This window comes from Micropterus salmoides, unplaced genomic scaffold (assembly GCF_014851395.1).
Source record: "Micropterus salmoides isolate LMB-PRFRI ecotype aquatic unplaced genomic scaffold, ASM1485139v1 Ms_hic_scaffold_17, whole genome shotgun sequence".
NCBI lineage: Eukaryota > Metazoa > Chordata > Actinopteri > Centrarchiformes > Centrarchidae > Micropterus > Micropterus salmoides.
The window spans coordinates 5,562,868-5,585,374 of NW_024040817.1; the positions used below are offsets into that span (position 1 = coordinate 5,562,868).

General features: G+C 46.4%; 1 protein-coding gene across 1 annotated transcript in view; it reads left to right on the forward strand.

Moving 5' to 3' along the window:
• The first annotated feature begins 21,781 nt into the window (after positions 1–21,781).
• The window catches only part of si:ch211-191i18.2 (uncharacterized protein LOC564095 homolog), a 12,439-nt gene continuing 11,713 nt past the window's right edge, over positions 21,782–22,507 (forward strand). The window contains exon 1 of the mRNA XM_038724397.1: positions 21,782–21,927. Coding sequence (XP_038580325.1) covers positions 21,828–21,927 — 100 coding nt within the window. The 5' untranslated portion in view covers positions 21,782–21,827. The remainder of the gene's footprint in view (positions 21,928–22,507) is intronic.

Genomic DNA, 22,507 nt, shown 5'->3' on the forward strand with positions numbered 1-22,507 from the left:
TGGTCCCCTTTTATAATGTTTCATCTGTGTTTGTGGAGCTAAACACGTGGAGTTTTGTCCTGAAGGTGGCGCCAGAGGGAACGCTGTCTGACTGTGTGTGTGTGTGTGTGTGTGTGTGTGTGTAGAAGAAGCACGTGTTCGGCTGCGAGAAGTGTCGTCTCCACTTCCTGTTTGTTAAAGAACGTATTGATCACAAACGGCTGCATCACAGAACCCACATCAGACCTCCACAGCTCACCGGACTCAAGCCTGGAACCAAGGTACCTCAAGTCCACGACACACACAACGTTTACATTCACGCGATCGTTCAGAGGGAACCAGCTGGAACCAGAACCGTTCAGACAAAAAGCTCGTCTCCTCTGTCTGCAGGTGACCGTGAGGACGTACTCTGTGGTGGGAGGATCTGTGAAGGAAGAGGGTCTGAAGAAAACGGCTCCATGCAAGGTCAGTCTGTAAAAACCAGCTGTCCTCAAACTGATAACTGGTACGTGGTCCAGTCCAGACCTCAGCCTGGACCTGGACCAGGTGGAAACTGGAGTCCGAGTGTGTCATCCAGCTGTTGAAATGCGTGTTCCCCTCAGGATGAGGGTGCTGTAGTGGTTCAGTCTCTGGTTTGTCGTCTTCTGTGCTGCAGGTGGTAGACGTCGAGCCGCCGCCGCCGCCCACACAGGAAGCTCCTAAGAGGAAACCAGTGGCGAGTCTGGGGCTGCTGCTGTCCGGCCTGGAGAGGTACTCTGTCTGCGGAGCGTCTGCACGCCTGCAGCGACGCTTTGTAACGTTTAACATCTTCCCAAACCTTCGCTCTCAAACACAGTCGGGAACAAAGCTTCCTCTGCTTCGCTGACTCACGTGTGTTTTTATTTATGTAAAGGCACCGAAATGAATCACCCGGAAATAGCAAAAATAGCGCTGTCTGTGTTCGGCCTAACGTATTCCAGCCTTTACGGTAAGTGAAGCGGCCCAGAGCGAGCTGACAGGCAGGTTAGAGACTTTATCCTGTCAGTTTGTCTCTTTAGTATGAAGAGAGGCTGTGAAGTCTTCATGTTACAACATTATTTATCAAACCGGCTCGGACTGGATGGATTCAGCGCGACGAGGAAACACATGTGACAACATCCGGTTTTCAAAATAAGACGTCTGTACAGGATGGAAATAAGATTCACAGGAAGTAGAAAACATATTACACGTGTCCATTAAAAGGAAACGCAGTATTTAATTAACACAAACCCAAAATAAATCAGTAATATCTCCTCAACCATCAGGCCGAGATCCTTTGAAAGGTCAGAAGCTAAGAATATAAATCCATTGTAAATTAAAATGTTTATTTTACTTTACAGACAACATGGAGATGCAATAAAGAAAAAATCAGATATTTTCATCCTCGCCTGGTTTTAAAAATAAAGAAACTTTATTTTAATGCAATAAACCATCATAAGGAAGCTTTTAATGCAGCTGGAATGTAATTTGATACTAAACTAAAATACAACAGTTATCATACAATATTTTCAAAATATACCAGGCGAATGTCCAGATTTACTGTTTAAATGTTGACTTTTATTGGGAGATATCTTTAAAACAATATTTCTGTCTGAACAACCAAGTTCCAAATAACAAAACACTGAAATATTGATAAAAACAGAGAACATTCAACAACATTCCTGTCACCAAAACCCCCCCCACGCTTTACAGGTCTGTTTTCAACAGGTTCATTTATGCAGTGGTAAATAAAAAGTCCCGCACACTGTCGAACGTTTTGGTGCTGGACCTTCATCAGGCTAATGGTGTTATATAGAATGATATATATGTTTTTTGCAAGGTAGACAGTGTGCGGGAGTTTTCTTTGCTACTTTGGCACAAAGTTGTACAAGATGAATGCAAAAAATGTGAAAAGCCTTGTTGGTATTTGGGAAAGCCAAACAGAACAATCAGGAGCAGGTGACGGTTTAAACTCCTGGACTTTAACAGCTCCTGTGTTTCAGCAGCTTTCAAAACGTTCTGCACGTTCAGAGTCTCTCCCACAGATCTGTTCTCTCACAAGTTTAATGAGATGATTCACCTCTGCTCTCTCTCTCTCTCTGTTTCAGTGAGGCGGCCGGTGTCTCTCGCCCCTCTCAGCGCTGCGTGGAGTGTCTGTCTTCGTTTCAGGACTTCAGGACTCACTTCCCGTCCCTGGTCCACTGCTCGCTCTGCAGGTTCATCACCTGCTGCTCCACCTCCTACGCCAACCACATGATCAAGTAGGTCATTTTCTCCTGCTGTCGTTCACCTTATCGGCTGATTCTGCCAGATGTACAAAATGTCCATGTGTAAATTTCACAAATGTATCATTCATCCCTGGAAAAATAAGTAAAGTATCTCGCTTCGGGGAGGATATATCTATATATATTTTTGTAACAGGGAGCTCTCTGTTGCACAAAGTAAAAGCAGCTGTAGTCCAGAACTAAAACCTTGGTCCTCAGGTCTGCTGCTGTAGCTGAGCTATTATCTCTGTTCAGCTGTTCACGCTGCTCCAGCAAACTCCTCAGCATGTGTTTTAGAGCAGAGAAGGCAAGTTGGGAGTGTTTTAAATGTCCTGCAATCTTCCTCCCAATTGAAACGCAGTCAGTTCTACTTAAGGACGGGGATCGAGACCAGGTCTGAGCTCCTAGACACTGCTATTGAGTCTAGCAGGACCTGTACAGTAACGTAATGTCTAGAGAGAGAGAGAGAGAGAGAGAGAGAGAGAGTCATTTTTAATCACAGCAGATTTGACTTGAAACGGGATGAGTTAACCACGTGGACTCCGGCACCCATTCCAAGGCAAAACGCCTAAAATAACAAACCCAAATAAATAAGTAATATCTTGTCAACCATCAGGCCTAGATGCATAACTCTGGTCTCCTTTGAAAGGCGAGGAATATAAATCCATTGTACATTAACATATTTATTTTACCATTACAGACTACATGGAGATGAAATACAGGAAAAATATATTTTCATCGCCTGGTTTACAAAAAAGAAGCTATATTTTAATGCAGTAAACCATCATAAGGTAGATTATATATCAACTGAATATCTTCTAATCCTCCTGGAATACAACTGTAACTGAATCTGATGAAAATAAACTGATTTATTACACAATATTTCATAAATATAGCAGGCGAATGTTTTGGCCATATTTACTGTTTGTGTTCATTTTTAAACATTATTTCTCTCCACACAACCACGTTCCAAATAACATAAAGCTTCCAAAACACTGAAATATTTATAAAAACAGTCAATATTCCTGTGAACAAAAAGACTCCCGTGCTTTACAGGCCACAGCTTGAGAACAGAACATCCTACAGGGCTGCGAGTCTTTCTTTTTGTCTCTTCAAGACAAGCATGAGGTTGTAGCTCCTACGCTTTGCCAGCAGAGGCCGATAAAGGCCGCCTCCGCCAAACAAGCTCTCCTTCTATGAGAGAATTTGAGGTAAAAATGAAACTTATGGCGCTCCGTCGACCTCACCAAGACGGTCTCTGTGGACACAAATGGCCGCTGTTTCTGACGGAAACCAGCTACAACAGTGAAAATCGATTACGCCCCCCCCCCCCCCCGTATCGGGTCAGTCCGTTCCCATGTTTAAAACAACAACTATTAACGCAGCGTTAAACGGGACCGGGTCTAAAGGCCGGGTTGTTTCCGGCCTGCTGCGTATCGGCTCCTCCACACTCAGCAGAGAGAGCGAGGCCGCCGTGGAGACGGTGAAGGGAAGGAAACGTCATCTCCAAGATACTCGAGCTGACGAGTTACATCTGTTCAACAAGCGGAGCCTCAAACGCCGACAGCAGCTGTCTGCTGTCTGCCCCTCCTGTTTGTTTTCTGCCGGCATGTTAACTCTGATCAACTGAAGAGCAGCCAGTGAGTCATGTTGCTGTTGGCTCATGTGGGGTTCGTTTCACCAACACAGAGCAAACGTGGTGTGAACAGGAACCGAAACGTCCGGACCAAATGAGCCCGACTACAGATCAAGCAGCAATCCAACAGGAGAAGTGCGAAAAATAACTAATTTACTTTAAACCCAATAAACGAATTGGAACTACAGAAAAGACAGGAAGTGAGTGAAAACCCTTGAGAGGAAGTTGTAATGAAGAACCTTTAATTAATCCAAACAGATCTCTCTTTAGATTTGTTGTATGTTGGTTTGAAATGTGTCTGTAAGAAACCTCTAACTCTCTGTGTGTGTCTGGATCTTTCTCAGTAACCATGCGACCTGCAGGAAGAAGCCTCAGTACGCCAGCATCTTCCAGTCCGGCCCGAGGTACTGATCCACAGACTTATTCTTTCACATGTAAATATCTGCCACGCGCTGCGTTGTCTAATCCATGTTCATATATTTCTACATTTCTCTATGTCAGCTGCATGTTTGTCACCTCATCACCAAAGCAAATCTCTCGTATGTGTAAAACAAAAAGCTGCTTCTGATTCTGAACGTTTATAATATAGACTCACCTGAATTTGTTGTTTGCAGCTTCTAAAAGAACTGAGTGTGACACGTTCTGTTTCTTCAGTCACTTAAGAAACTGGTCGTCAAACGTTCGGCATCGATCAATGTTTTAATGTTGACTCTGAATCAGCTGAGTGCAGGACATGCTGCTGTTTATAAGGTAATGAACAAATAATACAGCTTTAATTATTATGTATTTATTACTCTGTGTGTGTGTGTGTGTGTGTGTGTGTGTGTTTCAGGTTGTCGCAAAGGTTGAGTTGTGTGTCGTGTACGTTTTCCACCTGCAGAGGAGATTTGATGGCCAATCACCTGACAGAGAGACCAGAACATCGCTGCATCATGTTACCAAACACAGGTAAAACACACACACACACACACACACACACACACACACACACACACACACACACACACACACACAGATCTTTTACTTGATTCAGATTCAGCCACAGCAAAACAGTCCAATCCTGCACGTTGTAACCTCTGCAGGTGTGCAGGTCTGCAGGTGGAGGACGTCATGTTTTCGATGTTTTCATAATTAGATTTTCTCTAAGTGATGATTTGATAATGAAAGTGATTTTTTTTTCCCCCTCTTTAAACTCCTCTGAGCAGCTGGAAACAGTTTTCTGACTGTTTAGGGATACGAGGTTCTCACAGGACACATGATGCTCTTACAGACCATGATGCATTGCTGCAGATTAAACGGGATATCAAGGAGTTAAAACGCAGTAAAATCCACATTGATGCAGCAGGAACGTCTGATTTGTACATTTTACTGCAACACGAGTACTTTTACTGTGACAATACACGCTTGTACTTCAGTAAGGTTTTGGCGGCAGCAGAGTTGTACTCGCGGTGGAGTGTCATGCTGCCTCTGACCAAACTGTCTGTTGTTTCAGAGCCGAGTGCGAACGGCGCCGGAACAAAGAACGCACCGCTAAGCGACACCTGCTCCAGGTAAACAGATCACTGATCACTAATACAGCCGTGTGAGGATTAATGTACATGACCCCCCCCCCCCACAGTGTTACATCATCCGTTGGTTGGGGGGGCGGAGCCTTCATCCCCATCCACCTCCTCGCATCCGGTCAGACCTCCACCCAGCTGTCAGTCAAACCCCTCAGCTCGCCCTCCCCGCTCTCTTCTCCCCCCGCCATGACCATCTTGTTCCTGGGGCCCCGCCCACAACCTGACAAGGTGAGCAGAGAGGCTTTTAACAGGGCAGCAGCTAACGACTGTTTTGATAAACACATTGATTAACGAATCCATGGACGAATGCCGATAACATAATTTTGTCGATTATTATTTGCACCGCGAGTTTTTAGCGCAGCTGATAGATGACCTGAGCTCGCATCCAGGCGTCATGATGTCACATGATGATGATGCCCTCCTCTTCCTCCTCAGCGTCCCGTCTCCCCTCTCTCGGCCTCCCAGCTCTCTGCGGCCCTCTCCTCTCTGTGTCACGGCCTCCCTCAGGCCTCCCGGCGCCACCAGACGCCTCCTGCGACCATCCGCTCGTGGGTTCGGCAGCAGGAGGGCCGGCTGTCGGACAGGAAGTGGTGCTGGAGGACGGAGAAGGTGGCGGAGTGGGTGCTGAGCCAGAGAGAGCAGCAGCTGAGCGTGGGCGAAGACGTCCTGCTGCTGACGGCGAAGAGAGCCCTGGGCGAGGACGCTACGCTGGTGGACTGTTACAGCTGGGCGGTGGACTTCCTGCTGAGACACGAGCTCAGTCTGCAGCCCGCCGACGGCCAGCGGCAGCGAGGACGGCTGCCGAGGAACATCAGAGAGACCAGCCGCAAGTTCATGAGCTCGCTGTCCACACAGGTCAGATGTTTAATTTATATCGTCCAGTATCTGTCACATGACCTCCTCTGCACCGTTGAGGAAGAGCGCCAACCCTTTACTTCGGGAACAGTTACAATACCGCTGTGTGAAAATACTGCATTCTACTTAAAGTACAAAAGTAAAAGGATTTTCACGTGCGACAAGATAAAAATCGTCAGGACATGATGACCTCACAGAAACCCCAGCTCCTGATTGGTCTATTTATTATTATTAGACTTTTTTATTAGATTAATTTCTGTCGATCACCTGAGGACAAGATGGTGTTCAATCTTCCCTCAGTTTATTAGGAACAGCTGGTTACAGCAGAGGTACACAGGGAGGCGTTTAGATTATTTTGTCCACCGCGTCGTTTATATCAATGAGGGCAGGCTGAACTCAGAAACTGCGATTTCCTTCACTTAAATAATCTCTTAAACTGACAAACATCATGTGAGTATAATTCAGGACTCGATTTGGTGATGGCGCAGCAGACAAGACGCATACCTTTGGTGTGAGAGACCCGGGTTCAATTCCACTGTGACACGTCCACCAATGTGCCCTGATCAAGACACTTAACCTCTAGTTGCAGCAGAAGCGTTCAACCTCTTGCCGCTGACTAGGGCTATCGCGGTGAAGTAGTTTCCCCCCGCGGTAACATGTTGGGGATCAATAGTGCGGGACTATCACGTTATAGCAGAGTAAGAGTGTCTGTGGATCTCACCTCGCTGCACGGCGAGCCGCTAACAGCAGCTTTACGGTTGGAGCATGCTGGCTGCTAGGCAACAACATGCCAAGCAAACTCATTTGTGTATGTTAGCGATATCGTGACCTTCAGGGCCGTTCAGTTTCTCTCGACTGTCCCTCAGGATCACAACGTTAGTCCAACATCGCCGAACCCGCTAGCCACATTAGCCGCGCAGCATGCTAAAGCCAAGCTAGCTAACCTTTAAAAATACACAGTAAAACACCACTGCAACACTTCCCGCTTCAGAGTTTGAAGTCAGGTAACGTACAGCCCACGACGATCCGTCCCTGAACCCCTGAAGTGTGAAGTATGAACATTGCGGTTGTTGCCATCCTCCGCGCTAGGCGTGACCAATAGCGGTTATCACGACAGCCCTACAGTTGACTACCGAATAGAGAGCTGCATTGGGGTCCCGCGGGACCCAACACAAATTGCGCGAGAGTGGATAAAAATATACTGCGGGTCCCACAGTAGCGCTGATAAGATGCAGCGAGCACAACGCCGACTACAAACATTCCTCGGGTCTGCGCTGGGCGTGAACGTGTTAAATAAACGTGTCCACAGCTCTAACTCTGGCTGCTTCGTCTTCAGGTCCTCGAGGTTCCTCCTAACCGCGTGGCCTCCATGGATGAGTTCTCCATCTTCATCGACTCGGACCGGTTCTCAAACCAGGACCCTTCGGCCTTCCAGCTGTTCGGCTCGTCTGAAGACAAACCCGCGTTTGAAGTCGTCCTCTCCGCTCTGTCCGACGGGACGTTCCTGCCCCCGCTGCTGTTTTTCAGAGGAACCCCATTCCAAGTTCCTGAAGGGTTCCCGGACAACGTTCTGCTGGAGGCTCGACAGGACGGATTCACAGACCAGGAACGCCTCCGCATCTGGATCGACAAGGTCCGTGTGAGAACCTGCTCTGATGGACGCTGACATGAAAAACATTTTGTCCTTTCCATCCCAGCTGATCCCTCTGTCTCTACAGGTGTGGCGCCCCTGTGTGACGTCTCCGTGTCACAGCGGGTCTGTGTTGATGGTGGACGTCCATCGCGGTCACCTGGCAGACGAGTTCGTGGACAGTTTGACCGCCATGTTCACAAACATCGTCTTCATACCGGCAGGATGCTGCTGTCGTGTGCAGCCGCTGGACGTCTGCGTGACGCCGGTGCTCAGAGAGTTCCTGCAGGTACTCTCACCTGTCTCGCTCTCTGTCTGGATCTCTGTCTCTCTCAGATCCTTGAACCTGATGAATCAAAGCTGATGTACTGATGAATCTTGACGTATTGATCCTCCTCCTTCAGGCCCGGTGGACTCAGCTGGTGTCTCAGGGGGGTCTGGATGGTCTGGGTCTGGATCAGCTGGCTCTGACTCTCACCTGTTGGCTCAGTGAAGTTTCCTCCACCCTGAACTCAGAGACGCAGATCCTCCACAGGTCTGAACACCTTTATAGCGTCATATATATTTAATACATGTTTACATACTAATCAAAGTAAAGTGGACTTCAACAGTTAGTAAGTACTGTAGTGTAGTAGTACTGAGTATTCGGTGCAGTATCTGCAGTTTTTAGGTGGCCTCTTTCAGTATCCGAACGCTCAGTTTGGGACGGCTTCCTTCTTCTCTGTCACCAGGAAACTTTCCTTATTGATGGATTACTCACATTAAGACAATAAGTTTTGTATTACAGGTTTCACCTTAAGTATTAATACCTGTCTTTGTTGCCGTGGTGACTCCTCAGGTCGTTCGCCTCGGCGTCTAACCTGCAGGAGGTGGAGGACCGAAGTGAGGCGGTGAAGATGATCCAAGCTCTGACCGAGGCTCTGGTCCAGCCTCTGGAGACCTCAGAACTTCCACCAGACCCGGAACCAGAACCAAAGCTGGAGCTGCTGCTGGTGATGGGGCAGGGACAGAAGGAGGTGGAGCCTGAGGAGCAGTCGTCGCCGTTAAAAAGCCCCTCGGCGCTGCGCCTGGTGTTTGACGGCGACAGCGATCAGGACTCGTTTCATGGCTTCCGTGACGACTGACCTCTTCTTCAGATGCGCCGACGTGTGAACGCAGACGACGGGAAGAGGCGGAGCTTCTGATTCCAGACACGAACCGGTTGCGGAGGTTTCCAGCTGGTCCGAGCTGCAGCTCCTCTGATGCTCAGGGAATCGCTCAGAGGAAGTAAACTGCTGTATGGTTTGTAAAAAGACTTTTTGATACTTTTGCTACGGGAACATATGAATTATTGTGATGTTTTATAATAAAGAGAAACTGAGAGGCTCAGTGAGCCGTGTGTTTGTGGTTACTGAGCTTCAGGGAGGGAGGGGCATGAAGGAAAGACGGGTGACGAGACGTGGACTGAATTTGCTGCAGTGAATCTTCACTCTGATTGGTCTAAAACTTGAATTAAATTTGTGTTTTGGCAGAATGTCATTTCAGCTGGAGCTCAGAAACCAGAACCTACAGGTCCAGCATCACGTGTCTTTATAATCAGTCTGAGGTTTAGTCATGGTGACGCCTGATAACGAACGTCTTGGTCAATAAATAAATAAAAGGACATTTTTAGATCGCGCGCCTTAGCATGTAGCTAGCTTTAGCAGCCAATCCTGAAACGCCACGTGACGTCATCCAGCAACACACTGCGTCGGCCAATCACAAACCAATAGACTTTAAAACGAGAAGGTGGTATGAGGGCCAGGTGTGTTCAGGTCCTCTCGCACGATGCACAAGTCTTCTTCAACACAGATTTCAATGACAACAAATTTCCATCATTACGTACGAAGAAGAATTAACGTTAGTCGTCGTCTGGTTTGTAAGAAGTAATAAAAGAAGATAAATATTTAGCTTCTCCTGAGCGCTTGCAAAGGGAGCGGTGACTGATGGTGCATTCATGTGCTGTCGGAATAATATTTTTTTTCTTCCTTTAAATCTTTATGGCAAAAAGAGAAATAAAGTGTACAGAACTTTGATTCATGCAAAATCACCTACTGCACACACATATTTTGCAAACATGTAATCTGTATTGTGGTTCTAACGTTAGGTTGCTGGCCAAGCAGAGGGAACTGGATGTCTGATGTTAATCCAACACGTCTTTGTAGTGGCGTCCATGTTGATTCCACATTCAGACTTTAGAGCACATGAAGACACACTGAAGAACGACTTCACAACTCTGGAAACGGGACCATCAGAGGAGCGCCTGAATGCACCGTTAGCCGCTGGTTGCAATTCCCGACCTTCACCACTAGAGGGCACTAAATCTTACACACTGAAGCTTTACCACAGAGACAAACTGAGGCTGCGGTTGAAAAGTTGAACAAATCTCCGTGCAGCTGATGTTTATTAGCACTTTTCTAACGTTAACATAGCTGTGGCGGTCAGCGTTGTTAGTGTGGCAGGGCGCCGCAAACAAATCCGTGTGTGGGAAACACTGAAATAATAATTATGTTCACTGTAGAGGTCATCCAGCCTGATCTTTGCCTTTAGTCACATTAGTTCTTGATGTTGCTGAAGGCTGCAGTTCATAACGTGAGGCTACACGCTGCAGCATCATCCTCACTTTGATCATTTTACAGCACCACTAACTCAGCTCGCATCTCTGTCGTCAGTTCAAGACGCAGACTGTGCGGATCAGCCAGTTACAGCATGAGAGAGAGAAGCGATAACTTACAAAGGCGATCAACATCCTTTATCCGTCGTGGTCGGGATTTCTGTTTTATTATCATGGAAAGTTCTAATACAACACTTTATAACTTATTTCAACAACCTGCGTCAGAGTACAGCGAGGCTGAAAGAAACCAAAGCAGGAGAATTGTAATGGGATTTTACTAAATGTACTCGATGGATTTTATCGTTTGGGTTTAAGAACGCCGCTTTAAATGTTGCCGCTGCAAGGAATTGTGGGACGGCTTTATCTCCTTTGGTAAAGGATGGCCCGGTGCAGAGCCCTGTAAAGAGAGTCGCGTCAGCGGGGGTCCAAAATGCTCGATCGCCACGTGGTTCATGGAGACCGCAGATAGTTCCCGGAAGTCCTAGGCGGGAAATTGAAAATGCACGAGAGAAACGACAAAACAGCGATTTTTGGTCATTTATACAATAAATGCGTTGATTTTCAGTATTTCTAGGACGCACTGACACGTGTATGCAGTTCCATTACTACTTTTTAAAAAGGAGGACATATATTTTTGACAGGAACAGCCGACCTTGTTGACATTTTTTGGCTAACGTTGCATTGGAAAGTGTTCCTCGTTTAAATTAAGACCAGATTTACCTTTCTAACATTCCTTTTAGTAAACCCACGGTGCCAGGGTTAATAGATCTTAATGACCAATGAAGAACATCAATGATTGTCATGTATTCATTTAGTAAATCTCCAGTAAACCCAGAAATCAGCATGTTCAGTGCCCGTGTACGACAGTCTACAGCACGGTTTGTTGTGCAGATGCTGCTGCAGTCCGTCAGAAAAAGGAGGACGAATGTTTGGTTTCCCAGCTGACATGAAGAGGAGGAAAAAATGTTAACTCAGGTCAACAGGAGCAACCTTACAATCACTAAAGAGGCTAACAACAATATATATGAGGTACTTTTTCCACAAAGAAACAAACACTTATTGTTTGGTTTATTAAAAACATCACTGCAGATCATCTTCAGGCTGCACTGAACAACAGGGAGAGAGGGAGGGTTAGACAAACCTACACGTGTAAATATCCATCCAGGTCGTGGTTGAGTCGGGAGCAGCTGGACTTGGCTGTAGATGATGTTTCAGAAGAAGTCCAGCTGCTCCAGGTTTGAATGAGAAAGTTTCTGGATTGTTAATTGTTTGCATCAGTTACTAGATAGTCTGTTAGTTAGTGAATGTTTTTATTTTCAGTTCTCACACACAGGAACTTTGATGATGAAATAACATTTTCGGTATGGTATCTTATAAATGGTCTATAATACATCATGTGTTGTTTGAGCCCCCCGGCACTCTTTAGCATCGCTGCTCCTCCACCTCGCAGAGTCTGCAGCTCTGACAGAATTCATGTTTACTATGAAGATTGTTTTTATATGTTAGTATACTACCTTTAGTGAAAAAATAAAATACGAATTTTAAATGAAATGAATAGGCTAATTTCTGTGAGCGAAACCCTGAGCTGACAAACCTGACATCACAGAAGTCACAACCTTTGACAAGACTGAGACTCAAGAGAAAAGCACACTGCCAACTAAAGAAACGGAGTCATGATGAAGACTGGTCCTCCTGTGCACTGTAGGGGAGACCGGGGGCAAGTGTAACACACTCAATTTCTCCAATCAGAAACAAGCTAGAGTGATGACACTATATCTGCACATGCTCAGTAGGATTCTCTCTCTGCCTGTGGAAAAGGAGCAGCATCATTTCACCTCAGCAGAAGGTATGAAAGTAACTTTTCTTCTGGTGTCTGAAGTTTAGATGACTGCAAATCTTCTCGCATACATTTTATCTCCAGGTTATGGATTAACAATGAACACTAGCAAACTATGCTTATATAGTTATTGTGTTAGTGGCTGGCGGGCGTACAAGATTTTATCATGGCTGCAACAAGCCACACGGCCCAATGTCAGCAGCCTGTCTGTTCTTGAAATCAACATATTCCACTAAATATAAATGTAAAACCTTTTTAAAAAAGGGTGTATCAAAAGAAATGGATTTAACATAGGCCAACATTCTTTGTATAAAATAGTGTGTTTTATGTGTTTAACAGAAAGTGTGCATATTATATAGGCCAAAGTTCCTCTCATTGTCAGTTTGTCTGTATGGTGGACTTAAAGTAGTTGATGGTATAAGAGCCAGCAAAAGCAAAGAGAATGACTAGTTCACTTGTTAAAAGCAATTTTATGAAGTTGACATCTAAAATAATCTGAACCATTTAAAAACATTATTAGCTGTAAAGTCATTACTTTGAGGCAGCCTAGGCTTTTACTTGAGATGCAGTGGGTTAATATGACTTATCTTTCACTGTTACAATTGCCCCCACTCTCTCTGACTTCTTGCATTTAATTAAATATTTTAGTCTTGTTCTTATAAGTGAAAATAAATCAGTTGTATTATTAATTAGTGCACATATATGTGTTTCTTGTATCAAAAGATGACGAGTGTATCTCAAGTAGTCTAAGTTATTAAGGAAAATGTAAAATATGTTACGATTGCCGGTCTCCCCTACTTTCCACAAGCCTGCAGAAGCTGAAGTACTTACCAAATGACAAAACAACTGAGGGCAGCTGCAGAGTTGCAGCCCTGCTCTGGCCACTTGTGAATGCTCACATAGCAGTGTGGAAAGCCCAAGTTTGTCACACGTGCTAAAACTGCTGCATTGGAGTGAACGGAGATGACGCGACTCTCTGGTGTGCCAGTGGTTCTGAACCTTGGGGGGTCAAAAATAGAAAAACAATAACTTAAAACTAACTAGACGGACTGTGGCTGTGAACGGGATCACTGTAAGTATTACCAAAGCTACACATCAATCACATCAGACAATTCATTTCATACATTTCATTAAATAAGGAAATAAAACAGTAAAAGTTGTGTTTGTGTGTGTTAATACAAAATAAAATATAAAAATTCCGTAAAAATAAAAGTAAATAAATAAAACAATAAGCGCGCGTGTGTTAGAAAAAATATATTGAAAATAAACTAAGTAAATCACACAGTAAGGTGTGTGTATTAACAAACAAAAGAAATTATTAGTTAATTAAAAAAAAGCTAAAATAAAAATTATTATCAAATGTGAAATTTAATAAATAAAATAAAATATCAAATGATCTTAATAATAATAATTTGAAAATCTGTACAATTATTTGTCAGTCTGAGGTTCCACTGGTTGTCCTCACTTCACAGCATGAGGAGACATATTTTGCAGCAATTATTTGACATTTGAGCATTTCTCCCAGTAAATAGGGGAGTTTCTGTGTGTCTGATATGAATTCAGGGTATATTTGGGAAATGTTTGCAAAGTGTTTTTGTCTTAGTGTTTTATATTTAGGGCATGAGGTTAGAAAGTGCAGCTCTGTCTCTACCTGTCCTCTGTGTCTCTACCTGTCCTCTGTGTCTCTACCTGTCCCCTGTCTCTCTACCTGTCCCCTGTCTCTCTACCTGTCCTCTGTCTCTCTACCTGTCCCCTGTCTCTCTACCTGTCCTCTGAGTCTCTATCTGTCCCCTGTCTCTCTACCTGTCCCCTGTCTCTCTACCTGTCCCCTGTCTCTCTACCTGTCCTCTGAGTCTCTACCTGTCCTCTGTCTCTCTACCTGTCCTCTGAGTCTCTACCTGTCCCCTGTCTCTCTACCTGTCCTCTGAGTCTCTACCTGTCCTCTGTCTCTCTACCTGTCCCCTGTCTCTCTACCTGTCCCCTGAGTCTCTACCTGTCCCCTGTCTCTCTACCTGTCCTCTGTGTCTCTACCTGTCCCCTGTCTCTCTACCTGTCCTCTGTCTCTCTACCTGTCCCCTGTCTCTCTACCTGTCCTCTGAGTCTCTATCTGTCCCCTGTCTCTCTACCTGTCCCCTGTCTCTCTACCTGTCCCCTGTCTCTCTACCTGTCCTCTGAGTCTCTACCTGTCCCCTGTCTCTCTACCTGTCCTCTGAGTCTCTACCTGTCCCCTGTCTCTCTACCTGTCCCCTGTCTCTCTACCTGTCCTCTGTCTCTCTACCTGTCCTCTGAGTCTCTACCTGTCCCCTGTCTCTCTACCTGTCCTCTGAGTCTCTACCTGTCCTCTGTCTCTCTACCTGTCCCCTGTCTCTCTACCTGTCCTCTGAGTCTCTACCTGTCCTCTGAGTCTCTACCTGTCCCCTGTCTCTCTACCTGTCCTCTGTCTCTCTACCTGTCCCCTGTCTCTCTACCTGTCCTCTGTGTCGTCCCGCTGGCCACTGAAACACTTGCGGGTCCCTTCGCTCAGCTACGAGACTTTCCTGTTAGGGGTGTTCCTATTGGTCAGCCTCTGATTGGTTATAAATTAAAACAGGATGGCGTGCTGTTACTCTTTAACTCCTTGTGGTGGCGCCGCTTCACAAAGAAACTCAGACGTTCCTCTGTGCTCGCAGGACCTGTCAGCCGGTCTCTGTAGGACGGCAGGACCCGTCTCGTGGGAAAGTCTTCTTCGTTTATGAAACAGAGCTTATGAGCGTGTTCCCAGCGCAGAGCAGCGAAGGTCGCCCTGCCGCTCTCTGCTTTACCGGGACCTCGCCGTGAGTCTGGCCGTTCACAAAATGAGAGTTTTTATTTCCCACAGTGGCTTTGGAGCATGAACGCCGCTGAGCTCTGAGGACTACGGATTAAATCTGCCATAACTCGCCTCAGGCGATGAGTCTGGACACGTTCAGGTGGCGAGGCGTGACTGCGGGCTGCGTTTGTTTGGCGTGGGGGGAGGGGCCTGTGGTCCTGGCTGTAAGAAGTAATATCTATTAAGCAAAGGCAAATATATTCTATATATGAATCTCTAAACACACTCAGCCAGCACGAGTCCACCTTAAATGATAAAAACACATAATAAAGGTGGACTGAGCTGCAGCACAAACACTGTCTGACAGTCTGACAGTCTGGATCCTGTCTCTCTTAACGTAGAACGGATCGTCTCTCTGAGCAGAGTCTGGAGTATCAGACTGAAGTGTGACCCGCATCCTCAGAACAGGACGTCTCGCGCTCCGGTTGGCTCACACTTGCTGACCCTCCCGGTTTCCTCCCGGGTCTCATTTCTCCCGATTTATGACAAATGTTCTCAACTTTCTGTCCTTTTCATTACGTTCATCGGCCTGCAGGTGACTCAGCAGAGTGAAAGTCCTCTTCTCCCGGCTCTCTTTCCTCTGAGCGATCACCCTCCGTGGCGCCCGGCCGGCTGGATCGCCTTCATCCTGCAGTGACTTGTGTCAGAGGTGACGCGGGAGGAGGGCGTGAGGCCGGCCGCTTTCATATCGCTAATCTGTCTTTACATTCTGAGGAAGGTTCAACCGTAGGGCTGGACGATACGGCGATAAAAGGTTTCATATGTTTCGATATCGATAATTATCACGATAAGTATTAAATCGTTATTTCTTTGAGTTTAACGTCTGATTTTTGCCCCTTAGTGAACGCTGAAGAAACCTGATCTTGATTTTTCTTTATGGTCGACACAAACAGTGGATCACTTCAAAAATCATTCACTCTGATAAGAGCCAATCAGAGAGCCGAGCGTGAGCGTCTGCGTCATCGTTTCTAAAGTCCTCCGGTTTTGCCCGTCTTCACTAAAACGCTACCCGGAGTTTCAAAACAAAAAACGGGGTCGGCAGCGTTTTCAAACTGGGAGGAGCAGACGCAGCAGTGTGGGCGGGGCCTGAAGTCGCATTTCAAACAATCAGACCAGGGGTCTGCACCACGAAGCAGGATCTGAGCTTCTCCAGGGAACTGAACCCTGCCGGGGTTTCGGCACCACGACGGCGGCTCACTTCTTACCGGGGTGGATCTCCACGGTAACTGATGCTGAACGGCCAACGCCGCCTACTGACCAATCGGCTCTCTGGAAAATGACATCACCACCTGTAGGAGATCCCGCAGGCTGCTTTATGTTGCTGCGGTGATACGGAGAGACTCTACAGCGACATCATCCCACAGAGGCGGATTGAAAGCTTGTCTGCTCCCAGTCGGTCTCACGCAGCCTGTCGCAGCCGCTAAACGGTTTTATTTGTCTTACGTGAGGCTGAATATGACGAGCAGGTTGGTGAGAACACTGAAATACTAAATGTTAATATGAACGGAGGCTGTTTATTTCAGGTCAGGAGCTTCTTCTAGTCCTTCCACAGAGACTGCTCACCTCCTGAGGAGTTTCCAGCAGCCTGAATGTTCAGTTCAGTCTTTCAGAAACTATCTGAGCTCGACGTTTTGGTTTCGTTGCTTTCTGAAGTTAATGTAGAACAATGTTTGGAATGTATCTCAGTTTTAAAGTGAGGAGGAACGACCACTTCTTCAGCGCCCGAGTCTTTTAATGTGGGAACGCCGCCACGGCCGAGCTGAAAGACATGACAGATATTATAACAGATATTTTCTGTCCCCCGCGTGTGTCAGCTGCAGCCGTGCTACTCAGAGGCCTACGTCGCATTTCTGTAATATCACAGTTTGCTCTTCGTCTGTAAAATATGACTTGTTCATGTCTGCGATTGGTCATCTGCTGCTGACTCCGCCTCTTCTATGCGAACGCACTCCCGGCTGGATCCGGAAACCCCGGCTTGAGTTACCGAGTTCATAACCAGCTTCGTGGTCCCGCTCATCCCGACCGCGATTGTTGGGGTGAGTGAAGCCAGATGACTGAAAGAGATCCTGGATATGTTGAACTCGCTTCGTGGTTCAGGCCCCTGGATCTGATCTGGACCACATATGAAAGTGGCTCAAAGTCCACGTGTTCACACTGTTGCATCCGTTCAGAGCAACAAAAACCAGGTTTGTGTCTCTTTGGCTTCCCAGTAGCTGTTAGACCCTGAAGACCTGACGGGCTTCTGAACCTTCTTAGGAAGTCTAAACCACTGGATCGTGACTGAAACTCTTTTTCTGAGCAGCTGCTCGTATTTACAGATCAGACCGTAAAGTGGGGGCGACCTAACAGCAGTTAGCCTTCTGGTCACATGACGGCGTGCAGCTCGACACACTCACGCGGCCCGAGCAGCGTTCAGGAACATTAAACGTCCCCGCTGTCACAGTTAATTATAGAAAACCATGAGAACACCACGACTTTCCCAGCGTGCCCTGCAGCAAGGCAGCGACCCCCCGAGGACGGCTCTAATCAGCTGGGAGATGCATGATGGGAAGGATTTCAGCACGGTGACCTTTCGCTGTCCTTCGGTTTAAATTTAGTTTCAGATTCAGGACAGAGATCAGTCCTCCCACCGAGGGTCAGGACGGATCGCTGCAGCACTTCCTGTTAGTTTCCTCACCTGTTCAGGTGTCTGCGCTAAGCTAACAGTTAGCTTCTCTTCCTGTTAGCTTCTAGGAGCGACAGAGAGGTTCAGTCAGAAAACTTTTCCTCAAGCAAAGCTGTCAAATCAAATAAAAGTACAATTCAGTTATATTTCAACAATATTTTCAGTCAGTTTTCACATTTAACTGGAAGAATTATAATTAATAACTAATAAAAAAGCCTCAGTTTAAGTCAAATAAAGGCTGCGTTTAAAAACAAAACACACAAGAAGAAAACTGTGCATCTCAAAATAAAGTTTATTTAAAAAAATAAAAAAGTGTAGCTTGAGTTTCCCTTTTTCTTCTTTTTCTGTTAACTGTTTCACATCTTAAGTCTCTAATCTGTCACCATGATGATAATAATAATAATATAAGTTTAGATGGCTCAACAGAGACTCTGTAGTTTCTGTGTCTCTGGTTTTCCTCCTTTGTCTTCTCTCACTCTCGCCCTCTCTCTTCCTCTGTGGTATTGTGTGGAGAGGAAACGGGTCTCCAGATGGTTTCTGCTGGTTTGTACAGGACGTTCACACACTGCTGTGGTTCATCCCTGGGGGGGGGGGATCCTCCGTCAGCTTCGTGTCTGAACATGAAGGATCTTTAATCTGATCATCTTCTCTCAGCCTGTTTCCCACGATGCATCACAGCAGAAGCTTTAGGTCTTTTATTATGTTAAAAAAACAACGTAAAGCTGTCAGTGCTTCCTGTGGTGGACGCTAATTACTCAAGTGCAAACTAGAGGTACTTTCTCCTTCTGCTCCATCTCAGAGGCAGATGTTGTACTTTTTACTACATTTATCTGGCAGCTTCAGTTACTTTTCAAAGTCAGATTTTTACACACAAACACATGAAGACTTTATAAAATATGATGTTTAGTTATAAATTAAACTCCAACAGTTTGTCCAGCTGACAGGATCATTAGACTGACTGTGAAATTAACCAGCAACAACTTTGATGGTTTTTTTAATGTAAAAACATTTCAAATTTCCCCCTGCTTCCATACTTTGTGCTAAGCTAGGCTAACAGTTTCCCCCTGCTTCCATACTTTGTGCTAAGCTAGGCTTACAGTTTCCCCCTGCTTCCATACTTTGTGCTAAGCTAGGCTAACAGTTTCCCCCTGCTTCCAGTCTTTGTGCTTAGGCTAGGCTAACAGTTTCCCCCTGCTTCCATACTTTGTGCTAAGCTAGGCTAACAGTTTCCCCCTGCTTCCAGTCTTTGTGCTAAGCTAGGCTAACAGTTTCATCCTGCTTCCAGTCTTTGTGCTTAGGCTAGGCTAACAGTTTCCCCCTGCTTCCAGTCTTTGTGCTTAGGCTAGGCTAACAGTTTCACCCTGCTTCCAGTCTTTGTGCTAAGCTAGGCTAACAGTTTCATCCTGCTTCCAGTCTTTGTGCTTAGGCTAGGCTAACAGTTTCCCCCTGCTTCCAGTCTTTGTGCTTAGGCTAGGCTAACAGTTTCACCCTGCTTCCAGTCTTTGTGCTAAGCTAGGCTAACAGTTTCATCCTGCTTCCAGTCTTTGTGCTTAGGCTAGGCTAACAGTTTCATCCTGCTTCCAGTCTTTGTGCTAAGCTAGGCTAACAGTTTCCCCCTGCTTCCAGTCTTTGTGCTTAGGCTAGGCTAACAGTTTCACCCTGCTTCCAGTCTTTGTGCTAAGCTAGGCTAACAGTTTCATCCTGCTTCCAGTCTTTGTGCTTAGGCTAGGCTAACAGTTTCATCCTGCTTCCAGTCTTTGTGCTAAGCTAGGCTAACAGTTTCCCCCTGCTTCCAGTCTTTGTGCTAAGCTAGGCTAACGGTTTCACCCTGCTTCCAGTCTTTGTGCTAAGCTAGGCTAATGCGCTAACACGCTGGACACAAAGACATGATACTGATTTTCTACCTGAAACGTTTCCCTGCATCGGGATCAATAAGGTTTATTTTATCTTTTTGATTTAACATTCAGATGAGCTGACAGACGTGAGGACAGCAGGCTGTAATCCGGCATGAGAGCTGGATTACACCAGATTAAAGCCAAACAGCCACTTGAGTTTCAGGCTGGATGTTTGGCTGATGTGTGATGAACATGTGGATTAGAGCTGGTGTCAGATCAGCAGGAGATCAGCAGGAGATCAGCAGGAGATCAGCAGGAGATCAGCAGGAGATCAGGTCGGCGGGGTTCAGGACTGTAATTATCAGAGATTTGGAGGTTTTCAGTGTCTGAGTCAGCAGCGATTTGCAGATTAGGGTTTCAGGCAGGAGGAGCTCAGCCTGAAACCATGATGGCTGATAACGTCCTCCCTTTGAGCCAAACGCCGTCCTGCTGTTCACACTCTCACAGTCGCTGACTATGCTAATGCTAGTCAGAGGCATGCTAATGGAGGCTAACGGCTGTCCAGCTGTGAGGAAGTGGAGGCTTCAGCTGCAGGAAGGCGACACTTCAAACAATAAGAGTATTAGCAGCAGTACATGCAGAACCACCGGAGAAGTACTCAGCAAAACGTGTCGTCAGCTTCACGTTTCTATTTGGAAGAAACGTTTCTGTCACAAAACGTCAAAGTACTTTAACTTGTACTGAAACGTTTATCTGACGGCTTCAGTACTTTACAAACTAAACTAAGTACGCAGCGTGCGTACCTGACCGGCGCTGAGCAACTGCAGAATAAATTCAGGGCCAATCAGATGGCTCCCTGATGGAACTGCATGATGGGTAAGTATCTGCTTGTACTTTTTCTGCGTCCTCAGCGCTGCCCGTCGGCTTCGATCCTGATCTGATCCACCTCCCAGCGCTCCCACAGTTCCCAGCTGCCACAGACTGCTGGGAACTGACTGATCACTGAAACGTCCATATTTGGTCGCCGCTGACATCACTGATGATGTCACTATGAGGCCTTTTCCCCTGTTGTGAGCAGAAAATAGAAACCAGACTCATGAACTCTATTGTTCCCCATCCAGCTGCTGCTGGAGAAACAAAAGAGGTTTTATTACAAAGACGGAGAGAATCCAGACAGGAAGGAGGAGGAGAGAGGAGGGGAGAGGAGAGAGGAGGGGAGGAGAGGAGAGAGGAGGAGAGAAGAGAGAGGAGAGAGGAGAGAGGAGGAGAAGAGAGAGGAGGAGAGAAGAGAGAGGAGAGAGGAGAGAGGAGGAGAGAAGAGAGAGGAGAGAGGAGAGAGGAGGAGGAGAGAGGAGAGGAGGAGGTCTGATCATCTGTTTAACATTAAGTCATCACTTAAAGATCTCGTGTCTCAAAGTGTCTCAGATCTTCGTCTGAGCGAACGAAGTCTCTTGTTCTCAGTCCAGTGGATTCACCACAACTGATGACATCGCGCTCATGCAGGCGCCTGATTGGCTGCCGCTCACCTGAGCAGCAGCAGTTATTCTCCCGTGACAGGTGGAAGATGCAGAGATCGTTACGCGGTGTAACGGCTGAGCTGGGCGCCACACGCCAAACGTTCCGTGTCAGGGAGTGAAAGTTAATTCTGGTTCTTTCTGCTCAGAACAAGCTGGAACAGACTGAGTCTGAGGCAGAACGTTCGCCATAAAATCTGTTTCAACAAATATGCAGGAGGAAAAATCTTTAGTTTTTTAGTCCCTTTCCAACAAAATAAAAATCTTAGCAGTAGAAAAAAGAAGTGCTGATTGTTTTGTGATTCAAATGAAGCAAACTTTATTTGTTTTGTTAGAACTCTGTGATATCACTAACAGCTGTCTGACTTTCCTGCAGTGTCTCTGCTCAGGTTTGGCAGGAGGGAACAAACTTGGCAGGAAAACCAGAACCTCCCCCTCCCCTCCCCCCCTCTCCTCCTCCCCCCCCCCCCCCTCCCCCTCTCCCCCTCTCCCCCCCCCCCCCTCCCCCCCCCCCCCCTCTCTCCTCCCCTTTTCTCCCCGTGTCTCTGCTCATGTTCATTCACAGCTCAGTCGATGAGGACGTCTCTTTGTCTCCAGACCAGGATCATGTCCTCGTCCTCTCTCCTGTGCGTCCGTGTGAGCGCCGCCTCCCTGATCCTCCTGCTGACCGCCGGTGAGTCCTCACGCTCTGAGTGTGTCTCTGTGTCTCTGTGTGTTTGACATCTTGTTCATGAGATCAGTGTTGCAGCTGTTTAACTTCCTGTTCTCTCTGTGGCTGAATTTATTTTACTGTTTAACTGTCAGATGACATGTTACCCCCCCAGCAGCCATGTTGGACGTCTTCCTCTCTGATTACATTTCTGCAGATGTTGATCAGTTATTTATTGTTTGTTTTTCTTTAAAACTTTAAAAATATAAAAAGAAAAGTTAAATTAAAAGTTCAGCCTGCAGTGAATCCTCCTCTTCTTCTTCTTCTTCTTCTTCTTCTCAGAAATCAAAGCCAAGTGTGTTTTAAAAAATGAACAAACGATTAACAGCTGATACAAACAGCGGTGCAAAGCTGCAGTTAGTAATATTTTTGCTGGAAGGTGGCTGCTGGATTCTTTTAGATGTTTGGGGCAGAGGGGAGACGGGGGAGGGAGGGGGGAGGCCTGATGGATGTTCCTGTTCCTCGGTCAGGTGGGGCCCCGAGGCCCCGACACTGAAATCCAGACACATCGACAATGTTCAAACGCCACCAGTCTAAAATAATT